The sequence below is a fragment of the Caretta caretta genome, chromosome 1 (genome assembly GCF_965140235.1).
Source record: "Caretta caretta isolate rCarCar2 chromosome 1, rCarCar1.hap1, whole genome shotgun sequence".
In the NCBI taxonomy this organism is placed as follows: domain Eukaryota; kingdom Metazoa; phylum Chordata; order Testudines; family Cheloniidae; genus Caretta; species Caretta caretta.
Genome location: NC_134206.1, coordinates 259215782 through 259236198, shown reverse-complemented (window position 1 = coordinate 259236198; position 20417 = coordinate 259215782). Strand labels below are relative to the sequence as shown.

The 20417-nt window shown below is 56.7% G+C and overlaps 2 protein-coding genes across 3 annotated transcripts in view; one reads left to right on the top strand and one right to left on the bottom strand.

Moving 5' to 3' along the window:
- Positions 1-1361: 1361 nt before the first annotated feature.
- On the bottom strand, positions 1362-18831 carry GGA1 (golgi associated, gamma adaptin ear containing, ARF binding protein 1). The gene is made up of 17 exons (XM_048833146.2): positions 18687-18831; positions 16362-16446; positions 14493-14568; positions 13704-13802; positions 13010-13133; positions 12331-12431; positions 10487-10567; positions 9766-9903; positions 9511-9592; positions 8911-9018; positions 8389-8544; positions 7232-7287; positions 5401-5573; positions 4988-5277; positions 4612-4781; positions 3715-3825; positions 1362-3501 (listed from the first exon to the last, which is right to left on the bottom strand). Exons 1-17 carry the CDS (start codon positions 18715-18717, stop codon positions 3391-3393), a joined length of 1992 nt encoding a protein of 663 aa, XP_048689103.1. The 5' UTR covers positions 18718-18831; the 3' UTR covers positions 1362-3390.
- A 181-nt stretch (positions 18832-19012) lies between these two features.
- The window catches only part of LOC125628254 (uncharacterized), a 15680-nt gene continuing 14275 nt past the window's right edge, over positions 19013-20417 (top strand). The window contains exons 1-2 of one of the 2 annotated variants that reach the window (XM_048833187.2): positions 19013-19410; positions 19947-20085. The gene's annotated coding sequence lies outside the window, so the exon portion shown is untranslated. Of the gene's footprint in view, positions 20086-20417 lie in introns of both variants that reach the window. The other variant, XM_048833180.2, reaches the window with a different exon arrangement.

Here is a 20417-nt window from a genome sequence, read left to right as displayed (position 1 = left end):
ACTAAGCTGCGTGGTACTAGCGTGACTACCCCTTTCCTCCCCTGACTCCTTAGCCAGACTCCACAGGGATCGAACCCAAAGCCCAGAAAGCTGCTTGCTGAGCTTCTGCACTCAGAGGCCCTAGGTGTAGGGGCAGTAGGGGAAGCTGTTGCACAGAGGGTGGAAACCCCCAGCAGGGGGCACTCCTGACTGCTATGGGATCCATTTAACGAGACCTCCCTGCCACTCCTGGCCTGGGATTGAGGACCCAAACAACCTGTGCACCATGGACTTTGGTAGCCACCCGAGCTGGCATTTAGTGGCGGGAGTTAGCAGCAGAGACACAGCCCTCGGGCCAACCCCGCTATCTCAGAGACACAGGGCTACAGCAGGGATTGGGATGGGAAAACCCCTCCCTCACGTTGCAGCCGACCGTTACTGCTACTTCCCAAAACCAACCATCGTCCCCGGCCCCCTGGGAGGCCAGCGGGGCCTCGCAGAGCAGCCTGTGACACAACGTGCTGCAGCAGCCGCTGCAGAGGCTCCCACAGAAAACCCCAGGGGAAGAGGAAGTGGGGACAGTTACTACCAGCCAGCCGAGCCGCTTGGCTGCAAACAGCACTTGGACTTGGACCAAGACTGTTCAGTCAGGGGCCCCAGGAGTTCCTAGCAATCCCCTCCAGGGTGAGAAGGCTCAGCCCCGCACAGTCCCCTCCCGCCATCCTCCTTCAGCCTGGGAGCAGCAGGGGTGGCAGGCAGCACTTCCTGACATCAGCCTTGCACAGAAAAAGGAATTGAGAGAACGGGGAGGGGCATTCCAGCCCAAAACAGCTCCCAGTCCAGTGAGCCAAGACCATGAAATCCAGAGCAGCCCCTGCTAGGCAGCAAGAGGATTCGCTGCTCTCACTTGCAGTGGAACTTGGTTCCCGCAGGGCAGTTCAGTGAAGGAGGTCCAGGGAGGCTCCTGAGTTTCATGGCTAGGCTAACTGAGCGTCAAGGCCAGGTTTGGGTTTGACCGCAGGTTTGGCTGTCGTAGACAGAGCTCAAAGCGGGTGGAGGGCACCATCCCGCCCCTGCCTCCCCGTTACTGGGGATCCAGGCTGTATTTGTCTAGGCTGTAGTGTGCTGACCTGGGCAGAGGGAACGGGGACACTTCCAGCGCGTTAGCACAGTGTTCTCCTCAGGTCCGGCTGCACTGAGAAGAATCCCCACATTAGGGATGGAAAAGTCTCCCTGGCACCAACAGGGGGCACTCACCTCAGCTGGGAGGGCGTAGGGACACTGACAGTGCAGGGGGCGGAGTCCCCATGGCTTACAGGTGTGAGACTCGCTGGTGACAGCAGGGGACGCTCTGCCCAAGCCTGGCTCAGGAAACACAGACATCAGGAAAGAACACTCTTTATTTCCCATAAATACAGCAGATTTCGCGCCGGGCGGTTTTTTTAAATCCTTTTCCATGTACAGAATTTGCACCGAAAAAATATATATACAAGTCTGTTCGAGAACCAACAAGATCTGCAAAGAAAATCCATACAAAACCCCTGAAAGAGACCAGAAAAGAAAATAAGACACAGCAGAGCCCCACCTCACAGAGGCCTTCCCTCCCACTCCATGCTCCACCCCCCAAGCAATTCTGGTTCCCCCAAGGCAGGAGCACAGCCCCACTGGTTGGCCTCTGACATTTGGATCCAGCCCTCACTCCTGGGCAAGGTCCCTATGCCGGAGCCCTCTTTCCAAAGCATCTCCAGGGAGAGGTTTTACCTATGACATGCAGGTCAGTTGGAAATAGACAGAGTCCTCCCAGCATAGGGCCTGAAACCTGCCTGGGGGTGGGCAGGGGAAGAGGGGTTAGTGCAGCCTGCAAGCTGATCAGCAAGGTGAGGGTGTGGTGGGCAAGGACGCTGCTTGCAGCTCAACTATTAATCCATCCGCTTCCCTCCGTACCAGCATCATGGTCCAGCAGATACCAGTTTTGTGTCACAGTGATTGAACTGCTGGAATCCCTGATGCACGGAGACAGACCTGCCCCTTATGTCAGTCAGACAGATCAGGAGTTTCCCATCTCCCTCCAAAGAGCCCACTGGAAGCTGTGCTCCCTCATCACTAACCTGCACTGAGTCAGCCCCTCTGGGAACAGTGCCGAGAAATGCCCCCTTCCCTTTCTCCCGTACCAACAAGTGGGGCTCTACCAGCAGGGAAGCAGGGTCCCCCTTTGCATTCCTCAGACAACTGCCTGCACTCTCCCAGGTAAGAAGCGGGTTGCGGGGGGACTCCCCTGCTGGCCCATCCTCACAAGAGGAAGGAAATAAAACCCTCAACCCAAGGAGTTCACATGGCGAGGTGGAAGAAGGGCCTTTAGCTGCTTCTCACCCCAGGCTCCTGCAACAGGTGGGGAGGGGAGCCTGCGGGTTAGAACAGCCTGGCCCAAGCGCAGGGGTGGAGACATGCTTAATACCTGCTCCTTTTCCTCACCGCTGCCCAAAAAGGCCACGCTGCTTTCTTGCTAGTCTTTCTTGCATATGGCATATTGCCCCCACCCGCCCCATCATGCCCCTGACCACTCGCTGCAGTGGGACAGGGTCTGACGGGGCACGACCAGTTCAGAACCCCCTTCCCCTGCTCGAGTCAGCGGCTGGGAGCCAGGATGCAGCCCAGGTGCCATGGAACTGAAGAACTCCCTGCCGGCATTACACAGCCTCCATGTCACAGAGCAGCCAGCCTCCCCAGCACAGCTCTGCCCCTGGGCGGGAGCCAAGGACTCTGGGAAACCTGCCCCCAGCAGGGACGGATGCCTGCTCTGCAGTGAAGGGTGGTCAGGGCCCCTCGCCCAGCCCGCTCAGCCTGCTCCACATGGGTTCTCGGGGTGATCCCATCGTGGGTAGGGAATCATGACGGGGTGGGGAGAGACAACTTGGGGCCCGGCGGCAAATGGGGAGCCCCCAAAGAGTTACCCACAGAGGTACCAGAGCAGAGTTTGCTAGGAGTAGGGACTGGTTGGAGAATCTGAAGCAGCTCCAGGGTGGGGAGCAGCAAAGGCCCTATATGAGAAGAGGAAGGAGGATCTCTGGATTCTGCCTCCAGGCCAGGGTTCGTTAGTGTTACTCTCAGCTGATCGCTACGCCTGCTGCTGAAGGGGAAGCGGGGTTAGAAGAGGAGCAAGATGGAAGGCTGGATTACAAGAGCAAGGAAGATGATCAGAGCAGCTTCTTGCTCCATCCCCCACCCCCACCCTGTACTGAGCCGACACCCTCCTCCTCTTGGCTCTGCTCTCATCCGCCGGCCTTCACGCACACTGCTGCTGCCCTGGTCCCCAGTGGCTAGTTCCAGAGTCAACGCGCCAGCCCCAGGGGACTCCAGTCCTGCAGGCATGCGGAGTCCTTGGGATTCGGGAAAAGCACCCTAGCCGTGGCCCTAGAGGCTGCCCCAGGACTCTGGAGGGGGGAACTGGTCCACGTCCCCCATTTCATTGTAGGTTTGCTCCCCCATGGTGAAAGTCAGCTTGTATCGTAGTCTCACTTTCTCCTGGGAAGAGAAGGGAAACGCGGTCAGGAGGTGGGGCTGCGGGGTGTGGCTTGAGAGACCCACACACAGGAGGGCACAAGGGGCTCGGGAGAGCTGGCGTGAGCATGGGAATGAGAGAGGGAGCTGCAGGTCAGGGAAAGAGGCGTCAGCCCTACCCGGCACAGGGAGACGCTCGCCCCAGGGGGCTGTGTGCAGCAGGCGAGGTACCCTTACCTTCTGCGGGTTGGCGAGCAGCAGGACTTGGGTGATGGCAGTCGGGTGGACGATGGGGTTAAATGCTGGGAGCTCTGTCCCCGAGGGCGGCTGCAGCTTGACCTTCATCACCTGTAGTGAGAGGCCGGGGGTGTCACCATCCGATACCTCCAGAGGAGGGCGATAGGGCCCAGCAGTCTAAACCCGAGTGTAGACACTGCCCCATGAGGGCAGGCACCCCCACCCGAGCCAGAAACTCCCCAGAGGGCACTCAGTCACTCCCAGCCCTCACTGGTAACCTAGCTGCCCCACAGCCCTCCCTGCCCACTGATCTCAAAGCGCTTCCCAGAGGACGCGACACATCGTCGCCCTGCTTTACAGAGAGAGATGCTGAGGGGAAGTGACTTGCCAAGGTCACCCAACAGGTCAGCGGCAGAGCTGGGACTAGAGTCCGGATCTCCTGGCCCTCTTCACTGGATCATGCTTGGCCCCTGGACCAGAGATTTCCATCCACCGGGTGCGGAGGAACACAGCTATTAGCCGTGGGGTGGGGAGAGGAGAAGGAATGAACTCAGCCCCTAGCTTGGAGCCCTCCCCACCCCAAATCTGCCTTCATTACAGTGTGCAGAAACAGACTGAGGAGCTGGGGTTTGTACCCACCCACCCCGGAGCAGCCAAGCACCGAGATCACTTGGTTAGTGACCTGTCCAGACTCCTTCCTGAGAGAGATGGGCTGGTTCACTGACTACGAGCAGTGTGTGGACCATTCCCATTGCTGTGGGAGGGGCGGGGCGGGGCGGGGCAGCAGAAACACAGCCTTTGCAGGCTCCCAAGATTGGGTCAGGAGCAGTAAGAACTTCCCGACCCCACCCCCCAAGGGGATCCAGCCTTCTCCTCCCCCTGTCCTGGGGACGCTACCTTGGGGACAGCAGACTGAAAGACGATGTTGCGGATGGGCAGTGGGGCCGTGCTGAGCATGGAGATCACCACCACCAGCATGTCAGGCCGCTCGGGCAGAGAGTCTCGGGCAAAGTGGAAGAGGACCCGGAAGCCGTGCTGGTCGTAGACCGTCACTGGGAGGATGCTGCCTGCAGGGAGGGGAGGCCAGGGAACAGCATCAGTAGGAGCAGAGAGATGGGCACTGGGCGGAGCCTATTATGCTACACAGATGTGGGATTAATGGAAACCCCCAAACGGGACACCCAACCCCCTGGGCCCTCTCCTACACCCAGTCAGGGGAGGATTCCTTATAACCCTGCTGCCCTCAGGCAGCAGTCCCCTCCCGCTCACTCACTCGGTTTGATGGACTCCAGAGGCACTGTGATGTTCGCCAGCGAGATCTCCTGGGGGGATGTGGGAGTGGGGAGCCCCAGCGGGGGAGGCATAGCTCCGGCCGGCGTGGGGGTGGTTCTCGGAAGCGTGGCAGGGGCAGGCTGCTCCAAGGGAGGGGGTAGGGGGGCTGCAGGGCTTGAGGAGACGCTCCGGAGCAGGGTGGGGGTGCCGCTGGTGGCAGCCACTGAGGTACCAGAGCTGGTCTTGTTCTGGAGGTCCCGTAATGTGAGCCGGGGGGGCGGCTGCTTCTCCCTGGCGGTGGAAGAGATAAGGGAGCAGGCCATCGGAACAAGCGCATAGTGCTTGGAAGAGGGCAAAGGAAAGGCCGGCTGATCCCGTCCGTTCCTCACCCCCGACCCTGGCCCTGGCTCTTACCATCGGACTTGCTGCGACTCTGGAGGCAGGGACTGTTGTAACAGAGTCTTCCCCAGCAGGTCCAGGTCATCCAGGCCACTGGTGACAGGGGAAGGGCCCGGGGCGGATGTTCCTGCCTCTGCTCTACGTGCGGGAGCAGCTGGGATGGAGGGCAGGCTGGGCTCACTGCTATCCTGCAATGAGAGCCAGAGGGCACTACAGCAAGGGATACGCCTGGCTCAACAGCCAGCCTGTACCTGGGATTTGTACAACACTGCTCCCCAGCACTCTGGGCCTCTGATCCCTACACAGGCCCTCTGCCCCACACGCCGCCCCCCTGTGGCCCCCACGCCACCGCCCCCCCCCCCCCCCCGTGGCCCACACGCCACCGTCCGCGTCACACACACGCTGCCCCCCCCGTGGCCCACACGCCGCCGTCCGCGTCACACACACGCCGCCCCCCCCTTTTGCCACACACGCCACCATCCTTGTCACATACGCCACACCCCCCTTGTGCACCACACACCACCATCCAATTCACACATGCTGCATCCTGTGTCACACATGCCACACTTCCTGTGCCCCACACGCCGCCATCCCCATCACACACCACCGTCTGCGTCACACATGCTTCACCCCCTCTGCCCCACACACCGCCATCCGTGTCACACAGGCTGCATTCTCTGTGCCCCACACGCTGCCATCACCTTCACACATGCCGCCCCCCCACACCACTGTCCACATCACACATGCCGCTCCCCCCTTGCCCCACACACCGCCATCTGTGTCACACATGCCGCTCCCCCCTCTACTCCACACGCCGCTGTCCCCATCACACATGCCGCACCCCCCTCTGCCAACACACTGCCATCCTGATCACATACGCCACACCTGTGCCCCACACACCGCCATCCACATCACACATGCCACACCCCAGTGCCCCATATACTTCCAACCCCGTCACACATGGGGCTCCCCACTCTGCCCCACGCACACCACCGTCCCCGTCACACACGTCACACCCCCATGCCCCACATGCCGCCGTCCCCGTCACACACGCCGCTCCCTGGTGCCCCATACACCGCACTCCCTCTGCCCCACACACTGCCATCCACGTCACACATGCCACACCCCGTGCCCCACACGCCGCCGTCCACATCATACATGCTGCCATCCGCGTCACACACGCCGCACCCCCATGCTCCACACGCTGCTGTCCCCGTCACACACGCTGCACACCCCTTTTGCCACACACGCCATCATCCCTGTCACATACGCCACACCCCCCTTGTGCACCACACACCACCATCCAATTCACACATGCCACACTTCCTGTGCCCCACACACCGCCATCCCCATCTCACACACATGCCGCTCCCCCCCTGCCCCACACACCGCCATCCACCTCACGCATGCCACACCCCCTTCTGCCCCATGCACCGCTGTCCAGGTCACACACACATACACACTGCTCCCCCCTCTGCCCCACACCACTGTCCACTTCACCCATGCCGCTCCCCTCTCTGCCCCACACGCCACCATCCCTGTCACACATGCCACACCCCAGTGCCCCATATACTTCCATCCCTGTCACACACGGGGCTCCCCACTCTGGCCCACGCACACTGCTGTCCGTGTCACACAAGCCACACCCCCGTGCCCCACACGCCGCCGTCCCTGTCACACCCCGCACACATTCCTTCCGTCCCCATCACATATGCAGCACCATCCCCTCTACCCCACCATTCCCAGTGCGTATACATCAGCGCCCCATGTAACCATAATGCCTCATCTTGACGGTCTCCTCCTCCCTTTCTCACTAACTACTGCCCCTCTGCTCTAAGGCCATTACCTGGAAACTGTTCCAGCCGCTGCTGTCCACAGCCTGGGGGGACGGGTCATTCAGCCCTGTGAGAAGGAAAGAGCCAATGTGAGAAAAGAGTCCGTGGGTAACTGAAGCGGGGGCTAACAGCCTGAGAGGTGGGCAGCTGACAATCAGAGCTGTGTGGGGTGGAGAAGACATGCACAGATGGAGGGCCAGGAAGAAAGCAAAGTGCCCCTAGTTTCCAGCCCTATCAGGTCTGGTCACTCCCCACTCTCTATCACCTTCTTTCTCTGGTTCCAGGCTACTCAGTCGGCCTTCAGCACAGAGGGGACCGGCAGGGACCCAAGAGAGCCAATGGCACAAGGTGGCCCCTCAAAAGGAGAGTGCTAACGTCACTTAACGATCCTACCCGCCAAGGCAGACGGAGGACAATCACTAAAGGAACATCTTCAAAGCCCCTAAGTGATTTAGGAGCCTATGTCCCATAGCAGCCTCCTTGGGAGCGGCATTCCCTGGGATCTACTCTGCTTCAGCAGCCTGCAGTGTCTGTTGGCAACATATCAGGACAAGGCAGCTCCCCGGGACAACGTCAGCAGCCCCAGCGACAGAGTGCGGGGCCCTGGGGCAGAGATCCCCACCCCTCTGGGTTCGTAACCATTAGCTCCTGTGCTACGTTGGTGTTTGTGCTCTAGAGGTTTATTTCACTCTAGGAAACAAGAGCTGCTTGTGAAGGCCCCAGGTGCTTGCAAGGCATGAAGACTCAGAAGCGAACGGGGGCAGTGCAGAGCAGTAACCTCTCAGCCTGCCAGGACAGGTCTACACTCCCAGGCTGGGTAGACAGACTCGCGCTCGCGGGGCCGAGCTCGGGCGCTAACAGTAGCGGTGTGGATGTTGCCGATCAGGCTCTCACGCCCACGTGATCCCTGGGTCTGAGCTCGGGGCGCCAGCCTGAGTCTCTGCTGGAGCCACAACATCCCCACTGCTATTTGCAGTTAGCTCGAGCCCCGCTAGCGCGAGTCTGACTGCCCCGCCCAGGTGGGGCGGCTCGCTGCCAGCTGCAGTGCAGACATACCCCCTGCCCCCCCAAAACACTCTCAGCCTTTTGCACCAGCAGCTCTCCCTCCTCGAGGCGCTGCTCGTCTCCAAACCACCCAGTAACAGCTGAGCGTTTTCTCCCTCCTCACCGAGAGACATGAGCTCGTCATCCAGCAAGGAGACGGAGCTGGCTGGGTCAGGCACAGGGAGCATGGAGCCACCCGACAGGGTAGGTAAGGCTGGGTAGGAGGGGCCCGGAGCTGGCATGTCCAGTCCTGACAGGTCCAGGAGTGCTGAGGTGCTGCCTGTAGGGAGGACACAGAGGCTTTGACCACTGAGCAGCTGTAAGAGAGAAGTCCTCCCACCCCCCCACCCCCGAATCTTCTCACTCTGCTGGGAGCTGGCTTGGTCACCAATCCGCCTTCTTACCCCCGCACCCCTCTCCGCTCCCCGTTCTGGCTTCAGCCTCACCCACGGTCTCTGATCTCCCCCTCCCAAAGCACTTCCTGCATGTCATCTGGCTCATCAAGTGTCTTCCTCATCCCAGCTTCCCAGTTACCCTGCTCCAGGCCCCCGATTGCACCCTTCCACCTCCTCTGGGGCCGCATGACTGCCACCTCCCCTGGCTGGATATCGCCCTTAACTCCCCTCCCTCCTTGAGGGCTCCTCACCTTGGAGGGGGCCGGCCACAGTCTCTCCATTGATCTCCTCTCCTCTCACAAGCTGTTTGTACAGGTTGATCACCTGGGTCAGGTTGTCATTGGCCTGCAGGATTTCCGCTGCAATAGAAGGGGAGGGGGATTTGAAGGCAGAAGAGGAGGTGGGGTGTCAAGTGGCAGCCCAGCCACATGCCCTGTCCCTCTACAGATTGGGGCAGAGGAGAGCCAGGGAACTGACTCTTTGCTTTGGCAAAGAAATCTTTGTTATCGCAGCCCCGTGACCCAGAGCAATTGCTCATTGCCCAGGTTATCCTCCAATCTGCCACACACCCCTCCACCATTGCACTTTCAATGGCATGTTCTTAAGGGGTGAACGTAGGTTCCCCTGATTCACTGTGTGGCAACGCACCACGCACAGCTAGGCTTCCCCCAGCACGCGCTTGCAGATCAGCCCCCCTCATCCCAGGGGGGTGGCACAGCGGAAAGGGTGGGGACGGGGTGCAGGCTGCCTAGCAATGCAATGTCGGCCACAGCTGAAGGGGAGGTTCACTGGGGCCCGGCGGAAGGGTAAGCGAGGGAGGCCGTGCTGCGCTGGTGGGTGGCTCAGCTTACCTAGCGCCTCGTCGTTGTCCTCTGTGTCGCTGGCGAGCCGGAAGAGCATGGGCCTCATGCGCTCGCAGCGCTGGTACAACTCCTGGGGGAGAGAAAGGGGGCGGAGGTGGGCGGCAGGGAAGCGCTCGGGAGGGGACGGGGACAGGGAGATGGCAGGAGCTGCAGAGTAAAAACCCACTTCACCCTAGAGCCCCTCTACCTCACCCTGGTGTGAGACACAGAGGGAAGAGACTCTAGGGCAGCCCCCGCCCTCACCTTCATGAGGTCCTCGCTGCTCTCTGTCGTCTCCCCCTTGCTGTAGCTGGTTACCATCTCTGTCAGCAGCTTCACGTTGTTGTTCACCTCCTCGATGGCATTCGTACGCTTGGAGATCTTCTCCATTCGCTTCTGGTCCTGGAGCGGGAGGAGCAGATGGGTGAGGGGGGTCTGACGCCCTCCCTCCCCACAGGTTGGGACTGGGACGGCTACGATAGCGGGCACAGAGCGGCTTCCCCCTTCGAACAACATGTGGAGAGAGCAGGGGTGGGAGGGGCTCCTCCTGGAATGGTTTCAGCTTGGGTGGAGAGATTCAGTTTACACTGGTGACTATCCAGCACTCACTGCATGGCATAGGGGCTGGGACTGCACCAGCAGAAGGCGCCAGAGCAGGGTATGTGCTCCAGGAACGCCCTCTGTGCCCATGTCCCATGCTCCCCTCCACCTCCACCTGATTGGGAAGAGCAGAATTTACTTCCAAATACCAGGGATCTCTCTCCTCACCCCCCCCATTGGCGCCCCCCCCCCCCCCCCGATGTCATGGGAATTGGGACCCCTTGCTTGTCAGGTCAATATGGGGATGCAAGCACACTGGCCATATCCTCCACCCCATCCCAGGACCTCTTTGCATCCTGTGCCAGGCTTCTGCTCCCTGGGGGGTGGGCGGAGGATAAATCGTCAGAGCCCCTTCCCTGGTGAGAGCCTGTACGAGGAAATTCACCTCCTGAACCATTTCCTTGATGAGCTTGTTGGCAGCCCGGAGGTCCTCAGAATGGGAGCTTTTCAGCAGGCGAGCCAGCATCTGCAAGAGAGAGAGGAAGGCATGTGGACTGGGGCAGAGAAGGCAATTCCAAGCCTGGGTCGCTGGCAGCAGGGGTCACTCAAAAGCAGATGGTTCCCAGACAGACTGTTCTGTTAACCCAGAACTAAGGCTGGGGGATCGCTGGTAAATGGAACTCCCAGGCCCTCAGCACAGGGAAGACCCCGAACGTTTGAGAGTCCAGTTAAAGGGCCACAAATGATCTCAAAGGCGAGCAGCAAAGGGAAACATAACTGGGCTTGTGCCTTTGTTTGTGTGCTTTTTTCTGGTACATACCAAAGAACCTCAAAGATCACCCAACACGCCACACAAACACATTTTTTTCCCGGCTTGTTTTATTACATTAGAAATTCCAGTCTTGTCTGTCCCGGCAGATGGTATGGGGAACTGGAGAACGACTTCCCCAGCACAGAGAAAGTGAAACCCGATTAACAGAGAAAAGTGACACCTGACAGAAGGGATTTTCCCCCAGGCCCAGTCTACACACAGTTTTGGTCCTAGTACAGCTATGCTGGCTGGGGGAGTGTTTTCCCTAGTACCAGGAATGGCAGCACAACCCCCTAGAGTGGCATTTATACCATGTTAAAGGCTCTTACAGTGGCCTACCTTACTCCCCATCCCATACGAGACTAGCCATACAGGTCAGCACACAGCACAGTTACACTGGTATAACTACATCCACGCCAAGGGGGGGAGTGGGAGCGAGAGTGAGCGAGAGCATGTGTGTGTTTGTGGTTCAGCTTTAACTCTACCAGTATCGGCAAAGTACCACAACTCGTGTGTTTAGCCATGCCCCAGACTCGTTAAAGCATTGCTTTCGTCAATGCCAATGAATAACCCTCTGGGAGTAAAGCTCTCTCTGTTAGCTTCCGACCCAGTGCCCTTCCCATAGGGACTCTGAAAGCTCCTTGCACACCCATCCACTCACCCTCACACCCACACTTTGGAGTCATCACCAAGTAGTTGTTCCAACAAGAGGTGACTTTCAGGAAAAGGGAGAAGGCCACTTTTCCAGACACTTCTCTACAAACACTTTGTCTGATCAACACTGGACCCTCCCACCAAGTCTTCCGTGCAGGACGCTGCACAGTGAAGAGCTGGGATCCCGGCCTGGCTGCCACTGGAAATGGCAGGACCGCCTTGACTATGGAGTTGCTGCCAGAGGAGCCTGTTTCCAGCTCTCCCCGTTTTAAGAGCATTGGCACTGCCAGAGCGGAAGAGAGCGGTGGCTTATCTGTCTGGTATCCCAGCTGTGAGGAAGCCAATGCTGGATGGTTCAAGGAGGGGTTAAACAATTGGGCCAGAAGTGTCCTGGGGGGAGGGAGAGGAAGAGTGTCTGCGCTCTGAGCTGCAATCAGTTTATGCCACGTGGCAAGAGGAGCCATCTCCCCGGTAATATTAGGGTGGCTGCTATTCATTCATACGAGTGTCAATGCTAGGTCATACTAGTCCCCTTGCTATTGCCCTACTCAGTATCCAATGGCATCAAGTTCAATAGGTCAAACAGCAAGTCTCTCTCTTTCTAAGGGCCCAATTCAGAGCCCACTGACATCCGTGGGAATCTCTCTACTGGTTTCTTTTGGATCACGCCCTAAGCCTGTTCCCTTCCTGAGCACAGCACACAGCAGGAGAACGAGCTCCTGGTCTTGTTGCTGCGCCAGCCTGCCCCACGGGTGGAGATGCAGGAAAGATGCACAGATGCAGGAAAGCCAGGCCTTCTGCTCCTCCTCCCACAGAGCCCTCACCTTGGACTTCTCCTCGTCATCAAAGATGATGTTCTTGGGCCGGGGGGGAGGCAGGGGCAACGGAGCCTCGTCCGGCAGCTTCGGGTCGCACTTCACGATTCCTGCAGGGGAGAGGAGCAGAGACATCAGCAGGCCCAGCCCTCACCTTACTGGGGCAGTGCTGGAGTTACCAGATGGCTCTTCTGCTACCCATTCTCCAGGAAGCCCTGCTCTAGGTCTCACACAATGGACATCTTCTTTCACTCTGGCTGGGCCAATCCAGCTCTGAGTCAGGTTTAGGGGTGGGGGGCATGCTCCACCCACCCCCTGCTCCAGCTGTGCATTGTCTGCAGCATCTCCAAGTCCCCACTAGCAGGAAATCATCCCAGTCATTCCATGCATCACATGTCCTGGTCTGCCATAACCCTATTATTCCTATGGCCCTACCTCTTATGAAGCCATATCTGCTGAAGGCTGGTGAGGAAGAAAGATGTCACATCCCCCTTCACCCCACACACAGGTCAGACCACCAGTGACTCTTCCCCTCTTGTTGGGATTGCTCCCTCCGGCCTCTGAACTGCACAGCCCATACAGCAGCTAGACCAGGCCCGAGCACGGAGAAGGCTAGAATCCAGCCTGGACCCAGCTTCTGCCACAGCAGAGGAAGGCCCTTGCCCCAAAGGAGATACCTGGCTCTCACCTTGTTTCTTCAGCATCTGATAGGCCTCTGTGATCTTCACTTCCTGAGGCAGCCCCAGTGTCCAGCTGTACATAAGCTCCAGGATTTTCAACTTCACTTTCTCAGGAGTCCGGCTGCCTAGGTACTGAGGGGAGAGGTGGGCAGAGCTGATCCACACACGGCCAAACTCTCAGGGAGAAGTGAGATGGCTCCCAACGGACAATGGAAGGGAAGGAGGAAGTGAATAACGGCCCTTGCAACATGCCCCTTACTGTGGCTGGCCTCCAGCACAGGGGGGTGGGAGGGTGGGTTAGGCCCTGAGGGCCAGAGTTTATATGAGATCCCAGTCAGTACCAGCCAGTGTGGGGCAGCCCTCAGACACAGTGAGATGAAGGGCCAGTTTAAGTCCCATCTGCCCGGCAGGGGGAAGGTGCATACGGGGAGATTCCTCTGCAGAGGAGAGTTTATAGTGGCCAACAAGAAGCTGTCTTGCTATGTCCCAATGGATCACAGAGGGAGGTAAACTGAGTCCCCCTCCACCAATACATTCACTCCCAGCAATGGCCTCCTTTGGGAGCACACAGAGAACGTAGATCTGCACAGGTTGGGGATGGGGGAGTTGGGAAATCCCTACCCCAGCTCCACCTCTCTCTATGTCCTGCGCTGGCTCCTCCCAGCCTGACACCCAGCCCTGCCAATGGGTGCTGGCACCCACCTTGGGTGACACCACCTTGATGAGCTCGTTGAGGAAGCGGAACTTGCCCACCTCGTCGTGGAAGCGCTTGCCGCAGTTCTTCATGCAGGTCTCCAGCACCTGAGAGAGCAGAGGCCGAGTCCCAGTCAGCAGGTGGAGGAGCCAGCTCCCCTTGGCAGGACTGACCCCGCAGAACGAGGGAAAGGGAAAACAGGCCCCACATCCTGGCTCGTGGGGTCAGGGTCACCGGGGAGGGACCCCCTGGGTGCCTCTGTTGCTCCCTTCCATTTCATATCACAGGTGCCAGCCTTCTGACTGAGGGGAACAATCTGTCCCCACAAAGGGTGGGTGCAGAGGCAGACATGGTTGCCTGAAACACACAGCAGACCACGGGAGGGGAGAAACAGCTGGTGGGAATGTCCTCCGGGCTCCCTCCCCCACCACAGAGAGACAGACAGTGAACCTCCGTGCTCACGTTTGTGTGTGTTTGTGTGTGTGTGTGTGTGTATCCATCAGAGACACGGAAAACATGAGCGCTCACAGCAGAGGTATTCACAGCACTAGCTCGGACTAGTCTATGAGGGGCCTGATCTAAGGCCCTTTTAAGCCGCGCCCACTAATTCCCTCTGGGGTAAGATTCCCGCACTTTACCCATGCGCAGAGCTCTACCAGCCCTCCCTGACAGCCTGGGTGCACCAGGGCTTTAGCTGAGCAATACGGGAGAGTCCCCACAGCCCAAAGAGCAAAACAGGGCACCCCCCCGCCCTGGCCTTTAATGTGTCTAACCCAACTGGAGAGCCTCTCCCTTACCGTTAAGGCCTGGATGGCTTCCCATTCCTGCGGAGACTGGATCTTGTGAGCTAAAAGTCGGGTGGCAAGCGGGGGACTGGAAGAGGAAAAAGCACAGTGGTTGTAGGGAGACAGCGTGACCTAAAGGATACAGCTCTGGACTGGGACTCAGGAGACTGGATTAATATCCTGGCTGTGCCACTGGCCTGCTAGGTGACCTTAGGGGAAGTCACTTCCCCAGTCTGTGCCTCAGTTTCCCCATCTGTAAAATGGGGGCAATAATACTGGTTTCCATTGTAAAGCACTTTGAGATCTACTGATGAAAAACCTCTATATAAGGGCTAGGTATTATTATTATTAATGAGAACTGGACCTGCATCTCTCCAGGGTACACAGGTCTTGCTCGTACCACTGGGTATTCACCAAGTCCTTACGGGGCCCCTGAATGTGCTTGGGGCAAAGGGGCTAGTTTTAGCACACGACAACTTCATTAATTAACTGGATCTCAAAGTCCTATACAAATCTCTGTAGGAATCCTTCACTGCCCCACTAATGCAGCTGCGATTCAGCACAAGCAAAGCTACACAGCAATGTCATAATGGGGGGGGGGGGGGGGGGGGGGAGGCGGGGGAGAAGAGTGATCTCCCAGTGTGAAACTTTAAAGGCACTTTCAGGTTGGCAGAATGTAACTATCTTTGTAGGAATTTGGCCAGGACTCCTGTTCTAGCAAAAAGAGCCATGGGCCAGAAGCAACCAGGACCTCAGTTTTACATCTCATCAAGTAGCAACATCCCCCCTCTGCTCCCCCAAACACCATGGCAAGCGGAAGTGCCTGAAAGATATACTGAAAGTACACCTTAAAAAGGGAGGCATCAATCCAACAAACTGGGAGGATTTGGCGCAGAACAGAATACAGCGGTGCCACACCATACCACAAGCCACAGCTCACTTTGAGGAGAACAGGCGTGCTCATGAGACAGAGAAGCGACAAAGGAGGAAAGAAAAATTATGTCTCCTCCAAAATTACACCTGTCACTTCTGTGGGAAAATCTGCAGGGCACCAATTGGGCTCCTCAGCCACCTAAAAACCCACCAATGAACCCCCTTGGCACCAAGGGGCAGCCAAAGAGGAGCAAGGCACAGTACCGCCTCAGAGAGAAGAAAGAGTGTCACGTACTGGGCTTTTATGCCATTTCCTGAAGCAGAAGGACTTTTACCTGAGAGGTTCTCCCTGATTCAAGCACAGACTCGGAAGGACCCTGCTTAGCTTATAAGATTGTGCATTTGGAATCTAGGTGCGTAACCTGGAGCTGTTAGAGCAGTGGTTCTCAACCAGGGGCACACGTACCCCTGGGGGTACGCAGAGATCTTTCAGGGGTACATCAACTCATCTAGATATTTGTCTAGTTTTACAACAGGCTACATAGAGAGCCACGGCCTTCCCTAGAGTGGTGCGGGGCCCAGGGCAGAAGTGACGAATCTCTGGCCAATCCCAAAGCGCAGGGCCCGGAGCAGTCGCCCTCATTCACCATACCCAAGGGACGGCTCTGTAGAGAGCACTAGCAAAGTCACTACAAACGAAAATGTCATATAGACAATGATTTGTTTATACTGCTCTATCTGCTATACACTGAAATGTAAGTACAACATTTATATTCCAAGTGATTTATTTTATAATTACACGGTAAACATGAGAAAGCGAGCAATTATTCAGTAATAGTGGCTGTGACACTTTTGTATTTTTAGGTCTGATTTTGTAAGCAAGTAGTTTTTAAGTGAGGTGTAACTTGTGGGTACCCAAGACAAATCAGACTTCTGAAAGGGGTACAATCGTCTGGAAAGGTTGAGAGCCACTGTGTTAGCAGGAGGAAAGAGAAAGAGTGTACTCACCCTTCTAGCTCCTTATTCAGCTGCTCACAGAAAGCATTGATGCTGTCCCAGTCCAGATCCTTGTTGAGAGGATTCGTAGCCCTGTCTGGATGTGAGAGAGAAGAAAAGAGAGTATCCTGTCAGAAAGAGAATCTCCCACCCAGTGAGCATCAGCCACACAGGTTGTAAGGGTGGGGTGTAATATCAACTCCACCCACTAACTCATGAGTCTGGCCTTTCACAAGCTGCATTAACAGAGGCTCACACTGAGGGGAGAGCAGACCCTCCGCATGCCTCCCCCAAAGGGGTCAAAACTGGAACTGAGATGGAAGTTCGTGAAATACCATGGCAGGAAGTTTGCAAACATTACCTGCAGGTGAAGTCAAGGTGGGGGAGGGGACCAGAGCCACCTCACAGAGAATCACTGAGGTGTAGGGCTAGAAGGTACCTTGAGAAGTTATCAACTTCAGCCCCCTGCACTGAGACAGGCCCAAGTAAACCTAGACCATCCCCGACAGGTGTTTGTCCAGCCTGTTCTTAAACTTCCCAAAGTGGGGATTCCACAACCGCCCTTGGAAGCCTGTTCCAGAGCTTAACTACCCTTCCAGTTAGAAAGTTTTTCCTCATATTGAACCTAAATCTCCCTTGCTACAGATTAAGCCCCATTATTTCTTGTCCTACCTTCAGTGGACATAGAGGACAAGTGGTCACCATCTGCTTTATAACAGCCCTTAATATATTGGAAGACTATTATCAGGTCTCCCCTCAGTCTTCTGTTCTCTAGTATAAACATGCCCAGGTTTTTTAACCTTTCCTCATAAGTCAGGTTTTCAAAACCTTTTATAATTTTTGTTGCTCTCCTTCCGGGCTATCCAATTGGTCCACATCCCTCCTAAAGTATGGTACCCAAAATTGGACCCAGTACTCCAGCTGAGGCCTCACCTGTGCAGAGTACAGCAGTACAATTTCTTCCTGTGTCTAAGGGCTTGCCTATACTTAGTGATGTGTGGTGATCAATGCATCGGCGGTGGATTTAGTGGGTCTAGTGAATAAGAAGCGCAAGGGGATTCGATGGGAGAGCGTCTCCCTTTGACATAGCGTAGTGTGGACCCTGAGGTACGTAGATCTAAATATGTCAACTTCAGGTACGTTAGTCATGTAACTTAGATCGATCTCCCCCCCGTAGTGTAGACAAGGCCTTACATACGACACTCTTGTTCATACACCCCAAATGACATTAGCTCTTTTCACAACTGCATCACCTTGTTGACTCATTCAATTTGTGATCCACTAAAGCCCCCCAGATCCTTTTCAGTAGTGCTACCACCTCGTTTCTCCCTATTTTGTAGTTGTGCACTTGATTTTTTCTTCCTGAGGTACTTTGTACTTGTCTTTACGGAATTTCATCTTGTTGGTTTCAGACAAATTCTCTACTTTGCCAAGGTCCTTTTGAATTCTAATCCTGTCCTGCAACATGCTTGGAACCCCTCCCAATTTGGCGTAATCCACAATTTTTATAAGCATACTGTCCACTCCATTATCCTTCATTAATAGAGCATAAATGAATGATGGGACTGGATCTGGATCAGAGTGTGGGTGGCAGGTGGAGCTGTATTGTGGCAGTACAGAGGCCCCAACCAGACATCAAGGCCCCACTGCACTAGGCACTGCACACACAAATATGAAAGGAGAGACCCTGCTCCAAAGAGTTTATAATCTAAAAATCTAAATGTATGATTGAGAGACAACAGGTGCACACACCAAAGAGATGGAGGAGCACAAGTTAACATCAACAGGATAACAAACTGTGTATCTGAGCGTGCAGTAACTTGAGAACAAGCCTAAAAGAAAAGGAGTACTTGTGGCACCTTAGAGACTAACCCATTTATTTGAGCATATGCTCAAATAAATGGGTTAGTCTCTAAGGTGCCACAAGTACTCCTTTTCTTTTTGCGAATACAGACTAACACGGCCGTTACTCTGAAGCCTAAAAGAGAGGGACACTGACACCCACAGATCAGAGTTGGGGGCGGAACTGGTCACGGCAGGGGTGGGCGCGTTTGGGGGAGTAGGGGCCAGGTGGCGGGGGGGAGTCGGGGCCAGGTGGCGCGGGGGAGGGGGCAGGCGGCAAGGTGGGCTCTCTGGCTTGGCAGGGGTGGATGGCCTACGGCCCAGCTGAACTGGAACGTGCTGTGGAAGCGATCAGAGAGTGGGAGGGTTTTGATCCGGATCACACGGAGGCGCCGACGGAGGGACGCTGGGGGGGGGGGGTTGATCCGGATCCCCGGGAGGCCGGGGCCGCAGGTGTCCGCGCGGAAGGCCCCGTTGCCCCCCAGCCCCACTCACTGATCCACGACTCCAGCGTGTCCGGCTCCATGGCGGCTCGTGAGGCCCCCGCCGCCCCTTGGCTTAAAAGGGCAACGTCCCTTCTGCCCTCCCCGCCCGGCGGCGCGGAACCATCGAGATCGGGGAGAACCGTCTAGAGCGCCGCTACGGAGACCATGGAGCTCCCCACGTCCGCATAGAGCGTCTCAGGAATCGCAAAGCCGCGCGACCTTCCGCTAGAGCGCCGCCGCCTGAACAATAGAGTTGCCACCTCCCCGTAGCGCGTCAGCGCCGGAAACCATAGAGCTCGGGACGGGAAAAGTCCGCCGCGCCACGGGCCAACAGAAGAGACGAAGCGGAAGAACTGTCTGGAAGCCGTTGCGGCTGTGCCATAGAGACCACGTGGCGGCGCTAGAGCGTCGGGAACAGGACGGCGCCGTGGAGCCCAACTTCCGGGAGGGCTTTTGTCCCGGTGGCTGGCTGGCTGCCGGAGATTGGGGCAGGAAGGGCACGGGAGAGGAGAAACGGGAGAGGAAGGGGAACTTCCGCCTCGGGGCGCGTGTCCTTTAAAAGGGCGTTGGAGGGGTAGGGGGTGGCGATGTAGGGCCCTGGGTGCCCTTGGTACCGTCCACCCCGACCCCCTCGGGGAAATGGACTCCTCCTCCTCCTCCGCCCCCGCCCCCGCCGCCAGGGCCAGGCGTGGGCGGGGGCGGGGGGGCGGCGGCTGCCGGGGAGTTCTGAGCAGGTGAAGAGCAAACCCGCCCCGGGAAGCGGCAGCCTGGGGAACTACCGGCCACAAGGCGGGTCCGGGTCAAGCGCTGGGGTTGGCTTGTGGAGCCACAGCTGCCGGAGCTCACCCTGAAACAAGGGGCTGACAGAGCTGCACGTTCTTGTGCTCTGGGGGTCTCGCTGGTCTGTGGCTACGGGGGGGTGGGGGCCCCCATCACAGCCTGCGGGGAAGGGCCTCGTATCTTCACCGGGATGTTCCTGCTCTCCTTATACATATCCTTCCCCCCACCCCCCCCACCTTGACTCTTACCCTGCTCTTGGGTCTCAGCAGTGTCATGTGGCAGTGAGTTCCACAGGCTATGGTGGTTTGTCTGGGTGTTAAATAAATTAATCAGTATTTACATTTTTCTTTTGAATGTCCCACATTTTAATTTCAGCGAGTGGCCCCTTGTTCTTGTGTTATAAGACAGGGGTGATAGAAGCTTTCAATCCCATCCACCTTTGCTATGCCATTCATTATTTGATATACTTCTGTCATGTTTCCTTTCTAAGGTGAACATCCTCAAGCTTTTCATTCTCTTTATACGGAATTTGTCCAGGCCTTTGATCATTCTCATCGCTCTTCCCTGAAACCCTTCCGGCTTTGCGCTATCCTTTGTGAGATAAGGTGCCCAGCACTGCACTATTCAGGGTGAGGTTGACTTATATAAAGGTATCATTATGATTTTTGGTAGTACTTTCCATCCCATTCCTTACTAACCCTGTTAGCTGTTTTTGACCACAGTTATGCATTGGGCAGAAGTTTTCATTGAGTTGTCTGTGATAATGTCCAGTTCCTTTCTTGGGTTAATGAGTGAATTTAGAACCCTGTGAAGTATATTTCCCCTGCAACGTGCAGGTATTTCTCCTGCAATGTGTGCCTTTTAACACCAGAGTTTGTTTGCTCATTCATCTAGCTTGGTTAGCTCTCTGGTCCTGACTAACCTAAATAACTTTCCTTGCAACAAAGCCTGTTGCCAACTG